Below are 16,159 nucleotides of genomic sequence, written 5' to 3' on the forward strand. Positions count from 1 at the left end.
AACGGACTTAGTGACCTGGAGCTGAAGGCACAGCAATGTCTGTGATATAAAGAGACTGTGTGCACACACCAAAGAAGGAGCAGTTTGACCAGAACACCCACAGGAGTCTTCTACATCACACTTCTAGAATCTGTCAAGGTCAGACAGACCCACCCTGAATTCCCACACAGAGCAACCTACAGGCATCTCAGGAGCTTCCCTGTACTGCAGCTGTTTCAACCTCCCTGGCTGAACTTCTTCTGCAGAGAGAGAATTGTGTGTTGCACCTTGGTGATCCCTGTGGACAGTGGTGAAAAATTGCAGCATGCAGAGAACTGAATAGAGGAATGCCTGCCATGTCAAAGGAAAAAACGTGAACATCAGGAAGTTCCTACATTCTAAAAAGTGTGTCTGTGGAGTACAGCTATTCTCTCAGAGAGGCACATCTTTATATGATAACTTACAGGAAGGAGACCCTCCAAGATTATGAAACAGAGAGACAAACAGAACAATTGTTTTATCTTGAAAAGCACTTGGAAAGCTTCCCTTGGGGGGACTGCAGTCGATTCATTTTTGTAGAGGAGAAAAGTTCCCCCCACTGGCAGGTAGGCAGCTTATGCTTTAGCAAGGGAGGAGGGTATGCTGCTCACACATATGCCAGTAATTTGTTGTCAGGGAGAAGGAGGTAATGCTGCTGGACAGGCTGTGTAAACACCAAAAGCCCAAAACCTAGCAAAGGAACAATCAGAGACACAGGAGGCAGAACGGAAAATACCGAGAGGATGTTATACTTGATGCACTTGAATTCTCCCAGGATCATATATTAGAAAGCAATGGATTATTTTACAAAAACAACAGGAAGAGAGAAAAGGCTGGTGAGAGAATAAGGATTACTTACAGGAGTATTTAGGGACCTGCAGGAATGGAGAAGGGACAAAGAAAGCAAATTCTATTCTTAGAAGAGGGGGTGAGTAAAGAGAGAAATGTCCTTAGAAAAACAGGACTATGAGGCAGGACAAGATCGGTGTTAGCACAAGCTTTTGAGGCAAGGAGAACAGCTCCTCTGCAGTAAAAAAAAAAATCTGTTTGCTGCATCCTTTGTTCAGCTGTGATCTGCTGGCGTCTATACAAGGGTGACACCACCGTAACATGGCAATTACCTAGGGCACAACACCTAATCTGTGCAGCTGTAATGTTGGCAGAGTCCTGCAAACACCAATTACATGGAGCAGCTCTCCTTGAGGACTTCAAGTCCAGGGCATATCTGGTTGGTAGAGCTACCCCAGGATACTGGAGCTAGCCCCATTGTTACAGTACAGCATCGGGATTTGTCACATGGTCTACCATAAATTCTCTCCAGAAAGAGAGAGAGGTCATTTCTAGCTGCTTTATGACATTACAGCATAGGATGAGTTTCTGCAGAAAATAAAATGACAATGTCTGGATATTGAACACAAACTCCTCAAATACAATCACTAGATCTGGTCACACAAGGTGACAGCAAGAGCTGTGCTTGAGCAAGAGTACAAGGGGCTGGCAAAGGGACCACATAGCCTCCCCCAGCTCCCTACAGCAAACACGCAAGCAGGGTGAGGGAAATCTGGTTGGCATAGGAAAAAAAGGCAGCTCTTGGCTGGGGCAGAAAAGTGTCTCTTTTGTGTGAGGGTGTGCCAGTGCACAGAGTAAAAATGGGAATGTTTGGAAGGTCAAGGGCTGGGCATGTCACAGGGTAAACACGCTGCCCTGCCGCCTCAGAACTACCACTGCAGAGCTAATCTGGTCTGAGCTAATTGTTAAACATATGGTCACATGCCATGGAAGGGAGCAGGCACTGATAAGGACTGCTGATAAAAGAGCAGTAGAGGGGCATTCCTGAACTCTGCTTAACAACTCCCACCTCCACCAGCTTCCAGCGCACAAAAGGCAAATTCTGATTTTTGTCCTGTCAGTGATTTTGCCTCATCTTTTGTACAGCTCCAGATGCTCCTTAAAACAGAGCAAGTAATATTTTTGCTTCCCATTTCAGTTATTTTAAAGTTTCCTTATTTGTAACAGCCACTTCTTTAAAGTGAGATTTGAGTCTAAATGAGGACACAGCTGCTTCCTCCTCTTCCCTCATCTCTGCATTAGCTGCAGTTGGCAGTGAGCCTTGGAGCATTCTCATTTCTTCACATTAAATATTTTGGAAAGCAGAGATTAGTCAGTTACCAAAGCGATGTTTTCAATAGCTCAGAGTTCAATAATCAACTTCCTTGAAATTTTCAAGTGCTTCTAGTTACTTCTGAAGTCAGCCCACAGGAGAGAGAACAGCAGGCTAACACATTTCTAAGGCTTAGCATGATGCATAACCTGCTCCTTCTTTGCCATTTCATAACTGAAGGAATTAACACAATCGATAGCTTGGCAGCAGTGTTTAGGGAGCTTGCCATGCGGAGCCCAGGTAGGAGTTCCTTGGGCTGAGTGTCAGCATCCCACATCCTCCCAGTTTACACAAACAGCTTGTTTTGTCCTCCTCATCCACCAGACACCACAGCATGCTCACCTCTAATGTCAGTGTTAGCATGGCTTGTTGGTGCAACACAGACTTGAAGATGCCTTCACCTGCATCCTGAACTGAAAGATTTAAGATTGCTTTGGACAATATCAGTAACTATTTGATTTTGGTTATAAACAGCAAGACCCATGCCATTTCTTGCTTGCTTTGTCACACACGCCTCAACAGTAAGACGAAATAATCCTCCTCCTTTTGGCCTGATTACATAAAACAGTTTGTTCACATCTTTGACCACTAAGGCTCTTCAAATTTAGCACAAAGCCAGTAAATACTGATAATATGCATCCAAAATCTTCATGGGATGGCTTTACCTCAAATGTATCAAAAGGTAACAGAATGTTCTTTACAAAACTTCACTTTATCCCATCAATTTTTTCAACTCCATTTTCAGTGACACTGTACTACAAGCAGAGAATTTCAGAGCGCCAGGTACATTGACAGCAGCTCATTCCTTAGTATTTTTTACATGCTGATTTACATTTTGAGAATACATGAGGGGATTTATGAGAAGATAAAGGTGTATAGTAAAGTCACACCTACTAAATGCATAGCAAAGTGATGTGTGAGCAAAGAGAGTATCATACATAAAATATTAATCATGTGTCAAAGTGTCTAACCTCTAACTTAATTGAAAATTGAAAGTGTGTATTATAAACATTTAGACTTAGGAGACCAACAGACTAATCTGGTCCATTAAAAGACAGAACAATGAACGTGATTGAGTCACCAAGTCCCAGGGGTAATGGAGTGGATTACTAAATCCTCTAGTAGCTGATGCTTGTTAATGACAGTATTTCACAAAATAAATGAGAGGGACAACTAATATGATGTTTCATCGTCAACTATACCCACAAGTGGCCACATAACAAGATGTACTACTATTGGAAAGAATTGTACAGTATTATCATCAAATTTTAAGATACAAGATTACAATTGTGACACAGAATAAAGACCCACTTTTGGCAGCTTTTTGAAACCTCACAAGTGTTAAGTTACGTCTTTCTCTTGCCAGGATATAGTTGCTCAAAAATTCCCAGACAAGTGAAATACAATACTCAAATGCTTGAATGCTAAAGCACTCATGTAAGGAAAGCACTGGGTACCACAAGTAAAATGTAGCAAATTATCTTTATTAATAAGTTTTTTTTTTATTCCCCTGTCCCCATTTTAAAGAATGGTTTTGGTTTTTTTTTAATGGCTGAAAAAACAGACCTGAAAATAAAGAGATAAAATAACTGAAAATAAAGAGCTAAAATACAAACCCTTTCAAGGCATAAGCCATAATTACTCTGAAGACAGTATAGCCCACTCTGAAAGAGCTATATTCTTAATCTAAATATCCAACACGGTAGAAAGTTAAACACAATTCCAGTTACCTCTGCACTGCCAGTTACATGTAGCAAGCAGTTCTGGAATAACAATTTCACTCTCAAAGTTTAACTAATTTCTAAGTTAGACTTTGGAACCAGATACAGACCTGCTGACATGAAGTCCTTCTGAAGTACTCTCAGTCTATTAGCACTTTCCTTAAATTACACTATGGGACAACTAAGTTAACTTGTTTTCTCAAGAGCAAAGAGGGAGCCCTCAAAAGTCAGGAAGAGCACAAAGGCATTGTAAGAAATGGCTGCCTCCTTTTAGCTCCTGCCTAGGGATATCCATAAGCTTTTCCAGCCTGAACCATAGAGGACAGCCCTCCAACAGTCTCAGGGGTGGCTCTTCTATCACACTCTGCTCAGAGAGGGCTCACAGGGGAGACACCAGAAGATTTAAGTGGTCTCTGAGTTCAGCTTTAAGCCCCACCTGACCAAGAAGCACGAGTTCAGCCCTGCAAAGCAGAATAAGGGAAAAAAAGCAAGCAGGACTCTCCAAGCATCTGAACACAAACTACTCCTTCCAGAGTCAGGTGGCCCGAGACTTGGACCAGAGCTCTAATACACATTCAAAGGCAATCGTCCAAGCATCTGAACACAAACTAACACCTTCCAGAGTCAGGTGGCCTGAGACTTGGACCAGAGCTCTAATACACATTCAAAGGCAATCAGAGAAAGTTCCACGTTTAACCCTGATCTCTGGCTGCACACGCCTGAACACAGACTGGCAGCACTGGCAGGCCCACCAACAGTTAACTTTAATAGCAAGAGGAGATAAGAAAATTCAGTACACCAAGTGGAATCTCAAGCACAGAAGTAGCCAAGTATCAGCAGCTTCCCACCTACCCTTCGAGTCACAGCAAACAGAGCTCTCTCATTATCCTCCCATGCCCTACCCCACCTCCCATCCCTCAATTTCAGGATATATACCAAACAAAACATATACTTCATATTCCCAGAACTGCAGGATTAGAAAAATACTTGGCATTTCAAATTTTCCCTGAAGTTGCTTTAATAAGTTACATGTAAGATATTTTACTTTCCACAGCAGAAAATAGAAAATTCAATAATCAAAGTGGCTAAAAGTTGAAATAAAATGCTGTGAATCTGTTTGGCACAAACAGGCCTGCTGTCATTGCTAAAGAGCAAATCTGTTGACATTGAATATTTTAACACAGTGATCGGCTCCACAACTTGCAAGCTGCAACCACTTGCTGCTGTTCTCATCATTATGTCCAGCTCTGCCTGCATGATGTCTCCAACATAAGCGCTTCACAGCAAGAACATGGCTTTGGCTGCAACACAAAGAAATCCATACGTAACTGCAAAATGTTAAACACAGTTGGGCATGTGAGTGTAAACATCAACATTCATGTAATTAGTACTCTTCAGTTAACACTACCAACTGAGGAAAAACTGACTTGTGACAACCAGCAGGTATTAAGTTCTTATTAAGTAGGGTCATTAACACTAATGACATTTTATCCTCTCACTCATCAATAATTCAAACAGCTATTGATTTTCAGTTTTACCACATTAAGCTGGAGGTCAAGTATCTCAGTTACTTAGATATGACAGATTTCTGGCTTTTAGCCTGTGCTTTCCTGTTATCTGGTGTCTCTTTCCCATTCACTGCAAGCACACACAGGCCAAAGTCGCCATCAACTTCCATTTCTGTTACTATCAATGCCAGTGTGTGATAGAAGAACCCAGGGGAGTGCTTCAAGTGAAACATTCCAAGTCTCTCCACAGAGTCTCTCTAGCTGTCACTGCAGCAGCCCCACACACAGCTTGTCATTCCTTTGGTTTCTGCTGGAAGCTGCTCACGAAAGCTTGCTGTCACCCACTCCTAAGTATTTTGCTGATATAGCGAACCTTTCCACTCTCTCTTCAGTGTTTTCCATCACATTTATGACTATAGATAAAGCTTGTTTAAGTAGGCCAACAAAGGGTAATACTTCCCAAAGTTTTTGCATAGCATGAGGTATTTTGGGGTTTAACCCCCCTCTGGTTTTTGTTCTTATCTGTTGGAAGGTTTTTAACACATCTAAATAACTAATATATTTATTTCTGGGTTTTGCTTCAAGCCATCTTTAAACTTTCAGGGATCAAACTTTTCCTAAAAGGATAACAATTTTTGATATAGAAATAAACTAGATTCATACATTTTATACTAAAAGAACAGAACCCCAGCACTGTTAGTCTGAAGAATAGTATTTCATTGCTTCTAACTCACTTCAAAAGACATACCTGTTACCTATCTCAACACCTGTGGTCCAGTCAGCCAGTGCTGGTTCTTTCCCACTTTGCTTCCATGTGTACAAGATAATCTTCCCATTCTCTAAGCCTACTGCAACAATGTATCTATCAAGAGAATAATTACATTCATTTCATTAGAAATTACAGTAAAGAGTTCAGTGAGGTCAGTTCTAATGCAGGGTAGAAAGAACAGCACTCAAGCACTGTTGTTGTACCTTGCCCTTTAAATCAGTATTTACTTTTCCATTAAAAAAATTAATACATCAAAGATGCTTCACAAAAAAATTAGCAAAGCAGAAACCTGCTACATCTGTGTGGTTAGGAAAAAATAAGGAGGTTATCACAACATCAGATCAATCGATATTTTTGGAAGAATGAATGTGTTTCAGGTGTGTTCATGAATCTCTCCCTCCCCTCTCCCACTTTAATTTTTCTCATTACACTGCTTGGAGAAGTCACCATACACCTGAAAAGGTGGCTAGGAAAGAAGAAAGTAGAGGTCATTCTGTTAAAAAATGGTCAAAACAATTGCCAGATAGATTTAGGGAGCTGTTTAGCTGCAGGAAACTAGTTGACTAAAGGGATAAATACTAATTTCAGATTAAATACAAAATGACAATACAGGAAACCAGCAATACCTTCCATCAGGAGTAAGCACACGGCTGATACCAACAGCAGTCACAGAATCCCCAGCATCCAGCACTGTTGAACAAGGCTTGATTGAATCCAGCTCATTCCCTTCAGTAATTGCTGGCAAATCACACTGGCCCCAGATAATGACCTGTAAGAAAAAGAGTCATCTATGAACTTACACTTCCATCTTCCTGTAAATGCCCGTACAAAAACATAAGGAATAACTTCATTAAAATAATTTCAGGGCACAGTGGGTGACCCTAAACATGGTAAAAAAAACTCTACCTACAAAGATTTGACTTTGTAGGCAGTCTGTCTGATTTCATTAAAGTTACTGACAACAAAACCAGATTCTGTTATGAAAGTTAAAGAAAAACTTGAGACCCATAGAATTATGTGACATATGCTTGTCTTACTGCATGAAAAAAGAAGGGAGAATGTCCAACTGGCAGCCCACAGTCTTGTATATACATATTCAAGCATTTTATTTAGCTTATGAAAGTATCACTGATTTCTGTGCTAATACATGCAATAAGATATTTGTGTATATATAAAATAGGAGCTCATTAGAACACAGTGTTTGTTATTTAAAAGACGTTGAAAACAAATCTGAGCTTTCTGAATTCCTTTAACATTAATTACCTTTTTGTCCCGACTACCAGTAATAAAATACTTGCTATCTGGTGTCCAATCACAGGACCAAATGATTCGACTGTGAACAGCTGTATTTTTATCTGTGTATGCACAGCAAGTGAAGACCGGTCCTGGAATAAAACATGTAGAGGAAAAAGCCTTGTTTCAACAACTTTACACATCAAAAGTGTTTGTTACTCTTAACTCGATGTCAGAACTGCAAGAATACTTTGACATTATTCCACTCATCTTTAAAGCAACTGGGAATACTTAGGACTATATGAGGTTTTTCCCAGCACTTACTACAGTGATAACTAGCACCTGGTCAAACAGTACCAGTAAGCCCTTATAGCCCTAAAGCAGTAGGAACACTTCAATCTTTTAAATGCATTTCTTTTTCAGAAGAATTTAAGTATAATACTTTGAGGTTATTCCTGTCAAGTTTTTTTTAAGAACACTGACTTCAGAAGTCAGTTTACCTTGTGTTCACATTTCCCCAGTAATTTCACTAAAGCTCCTTTTTACCAGTAAAGTACCAACGGCTCAAATCATAATGGCCCAATTGTAAAGATTAATGTGTTCCTGAAGAGACAAGCTTATATTTCAGCATGTATACAATCAGGCACTATATCTGATCAGCACATCAGTAAATGAGAATGCTTTTCCTAAGTAGAAAAGGTTGTAATTTTGGAGCATGGACTTTAAATAACCACTTACTGGGATGCCAATAGCAGCAGTTTTGCTTTACACTATGATTTGCTTTACATAATGATGTTATTTGTAGACAGAAGGGTTATTGATGAACAGATGAAAAGAGGATTTCCTCTACTTGCTATGAGTATTCATGATCCTTATCCTGAACCATTGTGTAACTACTGTAGACAATATGCCAGGCTTTAGAACAAAAGTCTGAATAGAACAGAAATTCAAGCCAGGATACAACTGGACACTGTCTGAAGAGGCCAAAACTCACTGCCAAGTCTCTAGGAACATTCTATAGAGCCCAGCAGTGTTTATATACTATTAAGCCAAGAGTGCAATGATAATCGCTTTCAGCACAAGCATCTGTTCTAGGATTCTATTAAAGTGTTCAATAGCAATCTCCTCATGATTTTGCAAGGCTCAAAGTCTTAATGAGAAAGTCAACTGAATCCTTACTATCAGCTCTTTTTCCAGACATAGCCAGTTCTAGTCAAATTAATCAATTGTGTAGGATTATCAGAAAGCCACACCAAAGACAGAGATTAATCCTGTCAAGAGTCTCAAAGTGTCATGCCATGCAAGGCAGCCTATGCAGGATTTGGGTGCAGCACTGAACCTTCTGGCTATGCCTGCACAGAACTCTGCAATGAAGGCTCTCCTTGACAGAATGCCAATCTGAAGTTCAGCTAGTGTACTTAATTTCAGTAAGTCAAGTATACAATCACATGCAGAAGGCAGGAGGACTTCATTACATCCATCAATTAAACACCATCTAAAGCCTCATTATAGTCTTCTCTGCATTTTAATTTCATTTTTATGTTTCCACACATTAATTGCATTTCTTAAATTCACAAGAGCCTACAACACTAATAATTCTTTAACGTTGCATGCAAAATGTTAATTAAAATATTTTATCAATTCTCTTTGAAATATTTTGCAGCCAAAAATACTGAACAAACAACCAAGTCTACAAACACCTATATCCATTTTATGTATTTTACCTGACTCTGAGGAATCCTGTTTCCTCCACAGTGACCAATTCCTGTCTCGAGAAACAGCCAGTAAAAAGCTGTCATCAGGAGAAAATGCCAGCTGAGTAACAGTCAGATTGTGAAAAGACAAACTCTGCAGTTTCTTCCAAGAAGTAGTGCTCCACAAAATAATTGCTGCATGTTCTTTTTTGGAAGCCTGTATGGATAGAAAAAAAATATCAGAGCAAATTAATGAGAGCAAGAATAAAAGTCACACATTTCAAAGCAGTGAGATATTAGACAGCTTGTTTTTAGGCTTGCAAACCAGTAAGACCCAGCTTTCCTCTGGGAAGTTTCAAGATTGTTTCCCTACTTTCTTCTAATGCTCATGATAGATCAGTAAGAAAACATTTCAGACCTATATTTGTTAGAATTTATCTTACTAATATCTTCAAATGAATCACACACAATTTAGGAATAATAACTCATTGGCAATCCACCCTCACCTTTGCAAGCCAACTGTCACTTATACAAAATCTTTCACATTTTGTGAAAGAAGAGAATTCAGCCCTAGAAATCAGACAGCACTTTTCACTAGGTGGTGCTAGAATCTTTTCTTACCTTACATGCTGAGGCAATTACAGTGTTTGAATTATTGCAAGCAACACAAAAAATTTCATATCCATGTCCATATCTGAAATATATGTGAAAACAAATTTAACACATCATAATCATTTTTGCAGTATGTTCCAAAGTTGTCATATTAATTTAAATCCCTTTTCAAAAATGAAAGGCACCTGGCCAAGAACGCTCTCCACTGCTTCTGTATTACATCCCAAATAATTTGTTCAGCTTTCAGTTTAAACATCTGCACAAATTCTTCCATTAGAAACTGGCTACAGGAAAATCTCTCCAGCCCATTCCATAGTCTTAAAGCATCAGCACTGCAAAAACCACCCTAATGACTAACAAAGCAGATTAAAGCAGCATTTAATGTATCCTTATTTTCTTAAAAAGCAATTTAAACACTACCAATAAAGATCATAAGCCACATATTTGAAAACCACTGAAGAAATATGCCACAAACACACAGTCAAAGGATGCCTATTCTGTGAAATACTGCAAGAAGATTTCTGCACTAAAAGACAAGCATAATGTTAGAAAAGGAAAAAACCTCTGTAAAACCCCAAATATTTCTAGCCTTCTCCAGAAATACATTTTTTAATCAGTCTTCATGAGTTCTGCTGAAATCCAAGCTCACATATCCAGACTGATATTTAACTAATAAGGAGAAATTCCATACAGACTAATCCAAATTAAAATCAGTCACAAAAAAGACTGCAAGTAAAGTAAAATTGGAGATGTAACCTATGAACAGTAGACAAATACCAGCTCAGTACCAGCTGGATGGGGTGGTTTCCTATGATTCTCCTAGTTCTGAAGAGATAAGCAGCTCTCTTAATAAACTCCTTGGTCAGCAGTGTTAACTTCTTACATGGCACTGATGTTCATGGGATTTCACTTGCAGCCAGAACAGCCTTAAATGGCAAATTACTGTCCAGATCTGTTGAACAGAGTTCAAAGCATCATCACTGGGCATATCCCATCAGCAGACTGCCAAAGCCAGGTCTGAAGACTAGAAATGCACTGGCTTTTTTGAAATCTAACTGTGCCTGGACCTTTTAACAGGGAGAGGGACTGGTGTGTACCCCTAATTGAAATGTTAAATTGCGAATTTGAGTGTGTCTTATAACGATGAAGGTACTACTGCATGTCTTACTCTTATTTTGCCACCAGCACGAGTTTTATTATAATGTTTACTTTTAAAGCACATTCCTGGAGACTGTTTTATAGTGAAAACCACTGCAAGCCAATTTTCTAAAACAAACAATATGTATTGTATCAAAAGTATAAATTTCACAAAATTCAATGATGGGAAAATAACCTGTGAAACAAATCCTCAGTTTTTTTTTGTTTAGTCTCCTAAAAGTAGTATTTGAAGAGCAGTTGATTTCAAGCTTCTGCATGCAATGCTTCTTTTGCTAACTTGAAATGTCAAAATGTAACCATTCTTACTAAATTAACAGAAAACATAAAATACTGTCTCTTGCCACATCAGTAGGACTATCCTAGGTCAGACCAGCAGCTGTATAGACCATTACTGTCTCCAGTAAAGAGAACTAAGCTATTGGCAACAGAAGATGCTGTTTGAAAGGAGGGTATACGAGTCTTGACAGCATAGGAGCTACAATATAGTCCCATCGTCTGATCCCATTTAAAAAAATCGGATTTCTTCACTACACAGTACACCACCAAATAAAGGTTCACAATGGAGAGAAGTAACTGCATGAATGAATAATGAAATTATATTTTCAACCACAGGCAATTTTGCCTCAGCACTGTACAATGCACAGCATTTTTTAATGCACAGGTAGACTGAATGGACTTTCAGACAAATGAATACAGTAATTTTCTAGTGTCAAAAAGGATCTCTTCCAACTTCCAAGTGTATAACATGAAATGTACATACAGACAAACATATATATTTATGTGAACACTCAAGCTTTAATCTCAGCATGCTACTTATGAACTCTCTATGATAATTTTCCAAGGGGATAAAGATTAGCATATTCTCACAAGATTTACCATATTTTTAAAGTTATTATATTATATAAAATATTCAGCCAGTTCTTCGTACTAAAACCTCCTCAAGCAAACGCTTTGCAAAACCCCACACTAATCCTTCAAAATTTGGTGTCAAGTTAGAGCTAGGAATACACAAATGTCAATGACAAACGAGCTATTTTTAGCAAGTCAGTACCTCACACTGTTCTTCTGCTGCTATGGCAACTTGAAATCTACATTATGCGATTTCATGTTACTTCTTTCAAGATTACTCTGACCAAAAAATCTGAAAGTCTATGAATGCTTTACATCTTGTTGCTCTTGCATAAAATGATCTATATCATTAGCTGTGTCTCTAAAACCAGAAAAAAAATGCTCAGATAAAAGTCATCTGAAGACTGTCATAAAACAGAGTTATTTTAATGAATGCAGGATATAAAGGCAGATAAGCAGTACTCCCATAGCAGAGTATAAAATATTCATGTCCCACTAGACTTTGTGAAATGTCAAAGGCAAATGATGAAGAATTTTGGCCTTGGCTCCTTTTCACTACTTAAACATCCCTTATCAATCTACTTATGTGAGTGCAGCCATAGAATGCATAGAAGAAATAGTTAAAGTTAGAAATTACAAAATGTGCAGATATGGTCTAGCATCCACTGGCTTTCCTCCTAAAATCATTTTTGACTACAAACACAGTAACAGATCTTAAAAGCATTCAAAGCAGATTTACTGCCCAATTGACAGCAAAGATGAACTCCCACAGAACTTCCCCCTTGGTCCAATGAAAGCAAGCTGCATATCATTCTCCCAAAGCTTCTTATTCCCTTCCTCATAAAACTGGTAATGTAACTGTAATGTTCCTTCCTCAGAAAAGTGGTGACTTTAACCATCAGCAAAGGCTCAACAATCTTCTTGTTCCAGACTGAGACCCCTTTCAGGAGATTCAGATAAATAAACCCACAAGAGATTGAGATTATTCAATTTCTTTGCGTTATACTTTGATACTAAAATTTTAAAGATTTTTAAAGTATAGCCTCATGTTACTGGGATCCTTGAGGAACAAATCATGAGACAACATTCATGTGAAAATTGTTGTGAATTTCAGAAAAGGAAGAAAACACAGCTGAAGAATTCTAAAACCCTGCAACCTCAAAACAATTATCCTGACCATGTAACTCCATTATCTTTGCAACTGACAACCATTCTGTCAGCATTCAATACTCAAACTAGCCTTGTAACCATCTTACTCAACACTTATCACTTTGCTCTACCACTACACACACTAGTTTGGCTGCTGGCTCCATCTATTGCACCTTACAACTCTGACAGGAGTTAGGGGCAAGCTCCTCCATTGATGCCTCAGCCCCTACTTCCATCTGCATCTGCAAGCCTATGCCATGAAGTGGAAAGCAGCAGAAAACTCCTTACACAGAGAGACCTTCAGTATAGACAAAGCTTTAAGGAGAAAAAAACCAACTAAAATAAAACTGTGACACATCAGTTCTAATGGCCACTTTCTTCACTGCTTCCTAATTTTTTATATATATTTAATTTCTTTATTTTACAAGTAATACAGCACACACAAGTAAAATTACATAGTAAAATAGGAAGAGTTACAAGACTAGGCTACATTGACATGTTGCAACAGCTTTCTGGAAATTTTGTAACACAGAAGAGATAAAAAATAAAACTTACAACTTCTGAATTTCAGGCCATAAGGTATTCTGCAGCAAGTGATCCTCTGGTGGAGGTTCTAAAAAAGATTTGTACAGCCTACTCAAATTTGATTTTTTCAAATCAGCTAAATAATGCTTCAATTTTATATTCAATGAACCTCATTCTCTATTATCTATAACAGAAACAATTCTCATACCTGTAAGGACCAAGGGTTGAAAATAAATCTCTGGATACTGATTTGAAATGCTATTAAATGATTCTTCATCCTCATCTGGTTGAACAGCCATATCTCCTATTAAAATAAGGACTTCATTAGGTAGAGAACATACTAGAAAGGAGGGAAAATATGAGGATTTATTATACAAGTAAAAAAAAAATCTATATTTTTTACAAGTAGTCGAAACTAGGTTTCTCTGCTTGCAGAGTTACAATAATATGAATACTAGAAGCTAGTTATTCTAGTGCATATGAGAATGAGAAGGTTTTAAAAAAATACTAATCTAACCTTCATTTTGAAACTGACCTCTCTCCATCAGCACAATCTTTCAGAGATTCCTAAAAATAATTTCACTGTGCAAAGCAGTCATAAGAGCTCAACCTATGTTTCCCTAGTGTTAAACCTTTCTTTCTGTATCTGAAAAAGTTTAAGACAAAAATCTCTGATACAAGTGATGAGTTCCTAAATGTGATGTAGAATCACTAAATGAAAACCCGTATTTGGGCAAATGTAGCTACAACTTGCAAACTTCAGCAAAACTGCTGAGGGCTCAGTCATTAGCTTTAGGCAAAAGTATCAGAGGTAACCAAAACTATTAATTGTAAGTTAAAATTCAGCTCTGTCCTTCATTGACCTTCATTGTGAAGGTATTAAGAAAAAGGTACAGAGATGGGGAACTGTCCCTCCCAGGCAGAATCTACCTTTTTGCCAAATATACCTCTCAAGTACAGCAGTTTCAAAAGGAAGGTACAGAAAAAGCAAAGCAAAGACTACAGTCTCATTCATCCCATCTTTGCTCTCTTTGAAAATGAAATGAGCAACATTCATCTGAGAGCCCTGTCTGACCACCAGGAAGATTCCTCTGCAGAGTGAGATCACGTCTGTGGTATTTTACCCTAAGCCATCAATGCTGACAGCACTGTGTGAGCAGTGGTGGACAATGCAGGGAAGTTCCTTCATGGTGCTGCCTCAGGTTGGGCCACATGAAATCAATGGAAATTAGTTATTCTGTGTGTGGCAATAATTTAGAAGAAGGAGGTTTTGTTCCCTCTCTCATTGGAAGAATTCATGAGTTAGCAGGGGAAAAAACTTTGCCAAAATATATTTTACAAGTTATTTGAAGTACAACCCAGTTGTTTTTTCTCTACAAGTTATTTAGGAAAATTTGGCTTATTGCCATTGAAGACCCTGGAGACAAAGCTTATTAAAATGCTTCCTTTTGTAGATCACACCTTCTGATAAAGCTTTAGGCAGAGAAAAAAAAAACAGGTCTGACCTAATTTGTACATTCCACTATAGTGCATTTTTACCAGAGACTTTATAAAAAACCAGATCCCTGGTCTCATTCTCAGAGTCAGGAAAATACCTTTTATCATTCTAGGGAGATATCTGTCCCTCCTTCCCTGCTCCCCCTCAATGTAATCTCCATTGTCTCTCCAAGATATTAGCTACTTTGGCTAACTAATTCTTCCTTACTCGTGTTTTTTTACTTCAAAACACCACATGTAGGTGCTAGCAAAGAAATAAATACTTTGCATTATTTTGTTTCTAGATTCTGAACTTGCAATCAAGCCTACACTTACAGACCTAACATGTACTAAAACAATCTATCTATGCTAAATAAAGTTTCCACACGAAATGCCACAACCATTATTTCTCACTAGCAATACCTTCAAAAACAGCTTTATTGGATAATCCCAAAGCTGGCACAGTTGCACCTTCTGGAAGATCAGACTGCTGAATAAAAGAAAAAAGAAAGGTTACACACAGATTGTCACACAGGCTTGGATTTCAAAGGCCACAGCTTAAGGAATCCCTGAGAGTTTCTAAAGTTACTTTCCTAGAGAAGTGAAGGAGGCACTTTGAAAAACTCTTGTCTAGAACATACCCTGACAAAACAAAGACCAGTACTCTGGAAGGAAAGGGGAAAAAAACAACAACAACAAAAAAAAACAACCAAAAAAGCACTTTTCTAAGCTTTTCTAAGGCCCCTGCTCAAGGATTTTCTTCAACGCAAATTGCAGGTTTTCTTCCACAATTATATTTATTCTAGCACATACATGACAATTAATCTATTAACTGAGAGCACTGCAGTTTTTAACACAATAGAACTGGGAAATCGTTGTTCTGAAGTGAAATAATAAAGCAGCATTTTGGAAAAGAGAACAGAGGGTGACTGCCTGTGACCACAACTTAAAACACAGCTCAGTAAATAGTACTGAGATGTGGCTGGAATATGTGTCTGTTCAAAGCAGCACAAGGGAAAGACAAATCATCAGAGAGAAAATAGCTCCATAATGGTATAGGAAAAGAGTAAAAGTTTAGAAAGGGTAAGTGAACTTGGGGACCTTTGTGCAGAGATAAAAAAAGATTTAATAGCTGTAAACCCACTTCCTTATGGTATCAGAAAAGTTCAAAGCGAGATTGTTTTACTGAATTAAATCAATATTTTAGCTAACAGCTTAAAATATACTTAAATGTTCATAATTAGATGAGAAAACGTATCAGAGACCCAGACAAGCATAAGTCCTCT

At 38.2% G+C, this 16,159-nt stretch overlaps 1 protein-coding gene across 1 annotated transcript in view; it reads right to left on the reverse strand.

The window, feature by feature from the left end:
- Positions 1 to 4,493: 4,493 nt before the first annotated feature.
- ELP2 (elongator acetyltransferase complex subunit 2) overlaps positions 4,494 to 16,159 on the reverse strand; it is a 38,028-nt gene continuing 26,362 nt past the window's right edge. The window contains exons 14-22 of the mRNA XM_039711159.1: positions 15,297 to 15,363; positions 13,606 to 13,701; positions 13,428 to 13,485; positions 9,726 to 9,798; positions 9,135 to 9,321; positions 7,441 to 7,562; positions 6,804 to 6,946; positions 6,157 to 6,270; positions 4,494 to 5,201 (exon numbers count right to left, since the gene is read on the reverse strand). Of these exons, the coding sequence (XP_039567093.1) occupies positions 5,045 to 5,201; positions 6,157 to 6,270; positions 6,804 to 6,946; positions 7,441 to 7,562; positions 9,135 to 9,321; positions 9,726 to 9,798; positions 13,428 to 13,485; positions 13,606 to 13,701; positions 15,297 to 15,363 (1,017 nt within the window). The 3' untranslated portion in view covers positions 4,494 to 5,044. The remainder of the gene's footprint in view (positions 5,202 to 6,156; positions 6,271 to 6,803; positions 6,947 to 7,440; positions 7,563 to 9,134; positions 9,322 to 9,725; positions 9,799 to 13,427; positions 13,486 to 13,605; positions 13,702 to 15,296; positions 15,364 to 16,159) is intronic.

This window comes from Passer montanus, unplaced genomic scaffold, assembly GCF_014805655.1.
Source record: "Passer montanus isolate IOZ18808 unplaced genomic scaffold, ASM1480565v1 scaffold24, whole genome shotgun sequence".
NCBI lineage: Eukaryota > Metazoa > Chordata > Aves > Passeriformes > Passeridae > Passer > Passer montanus.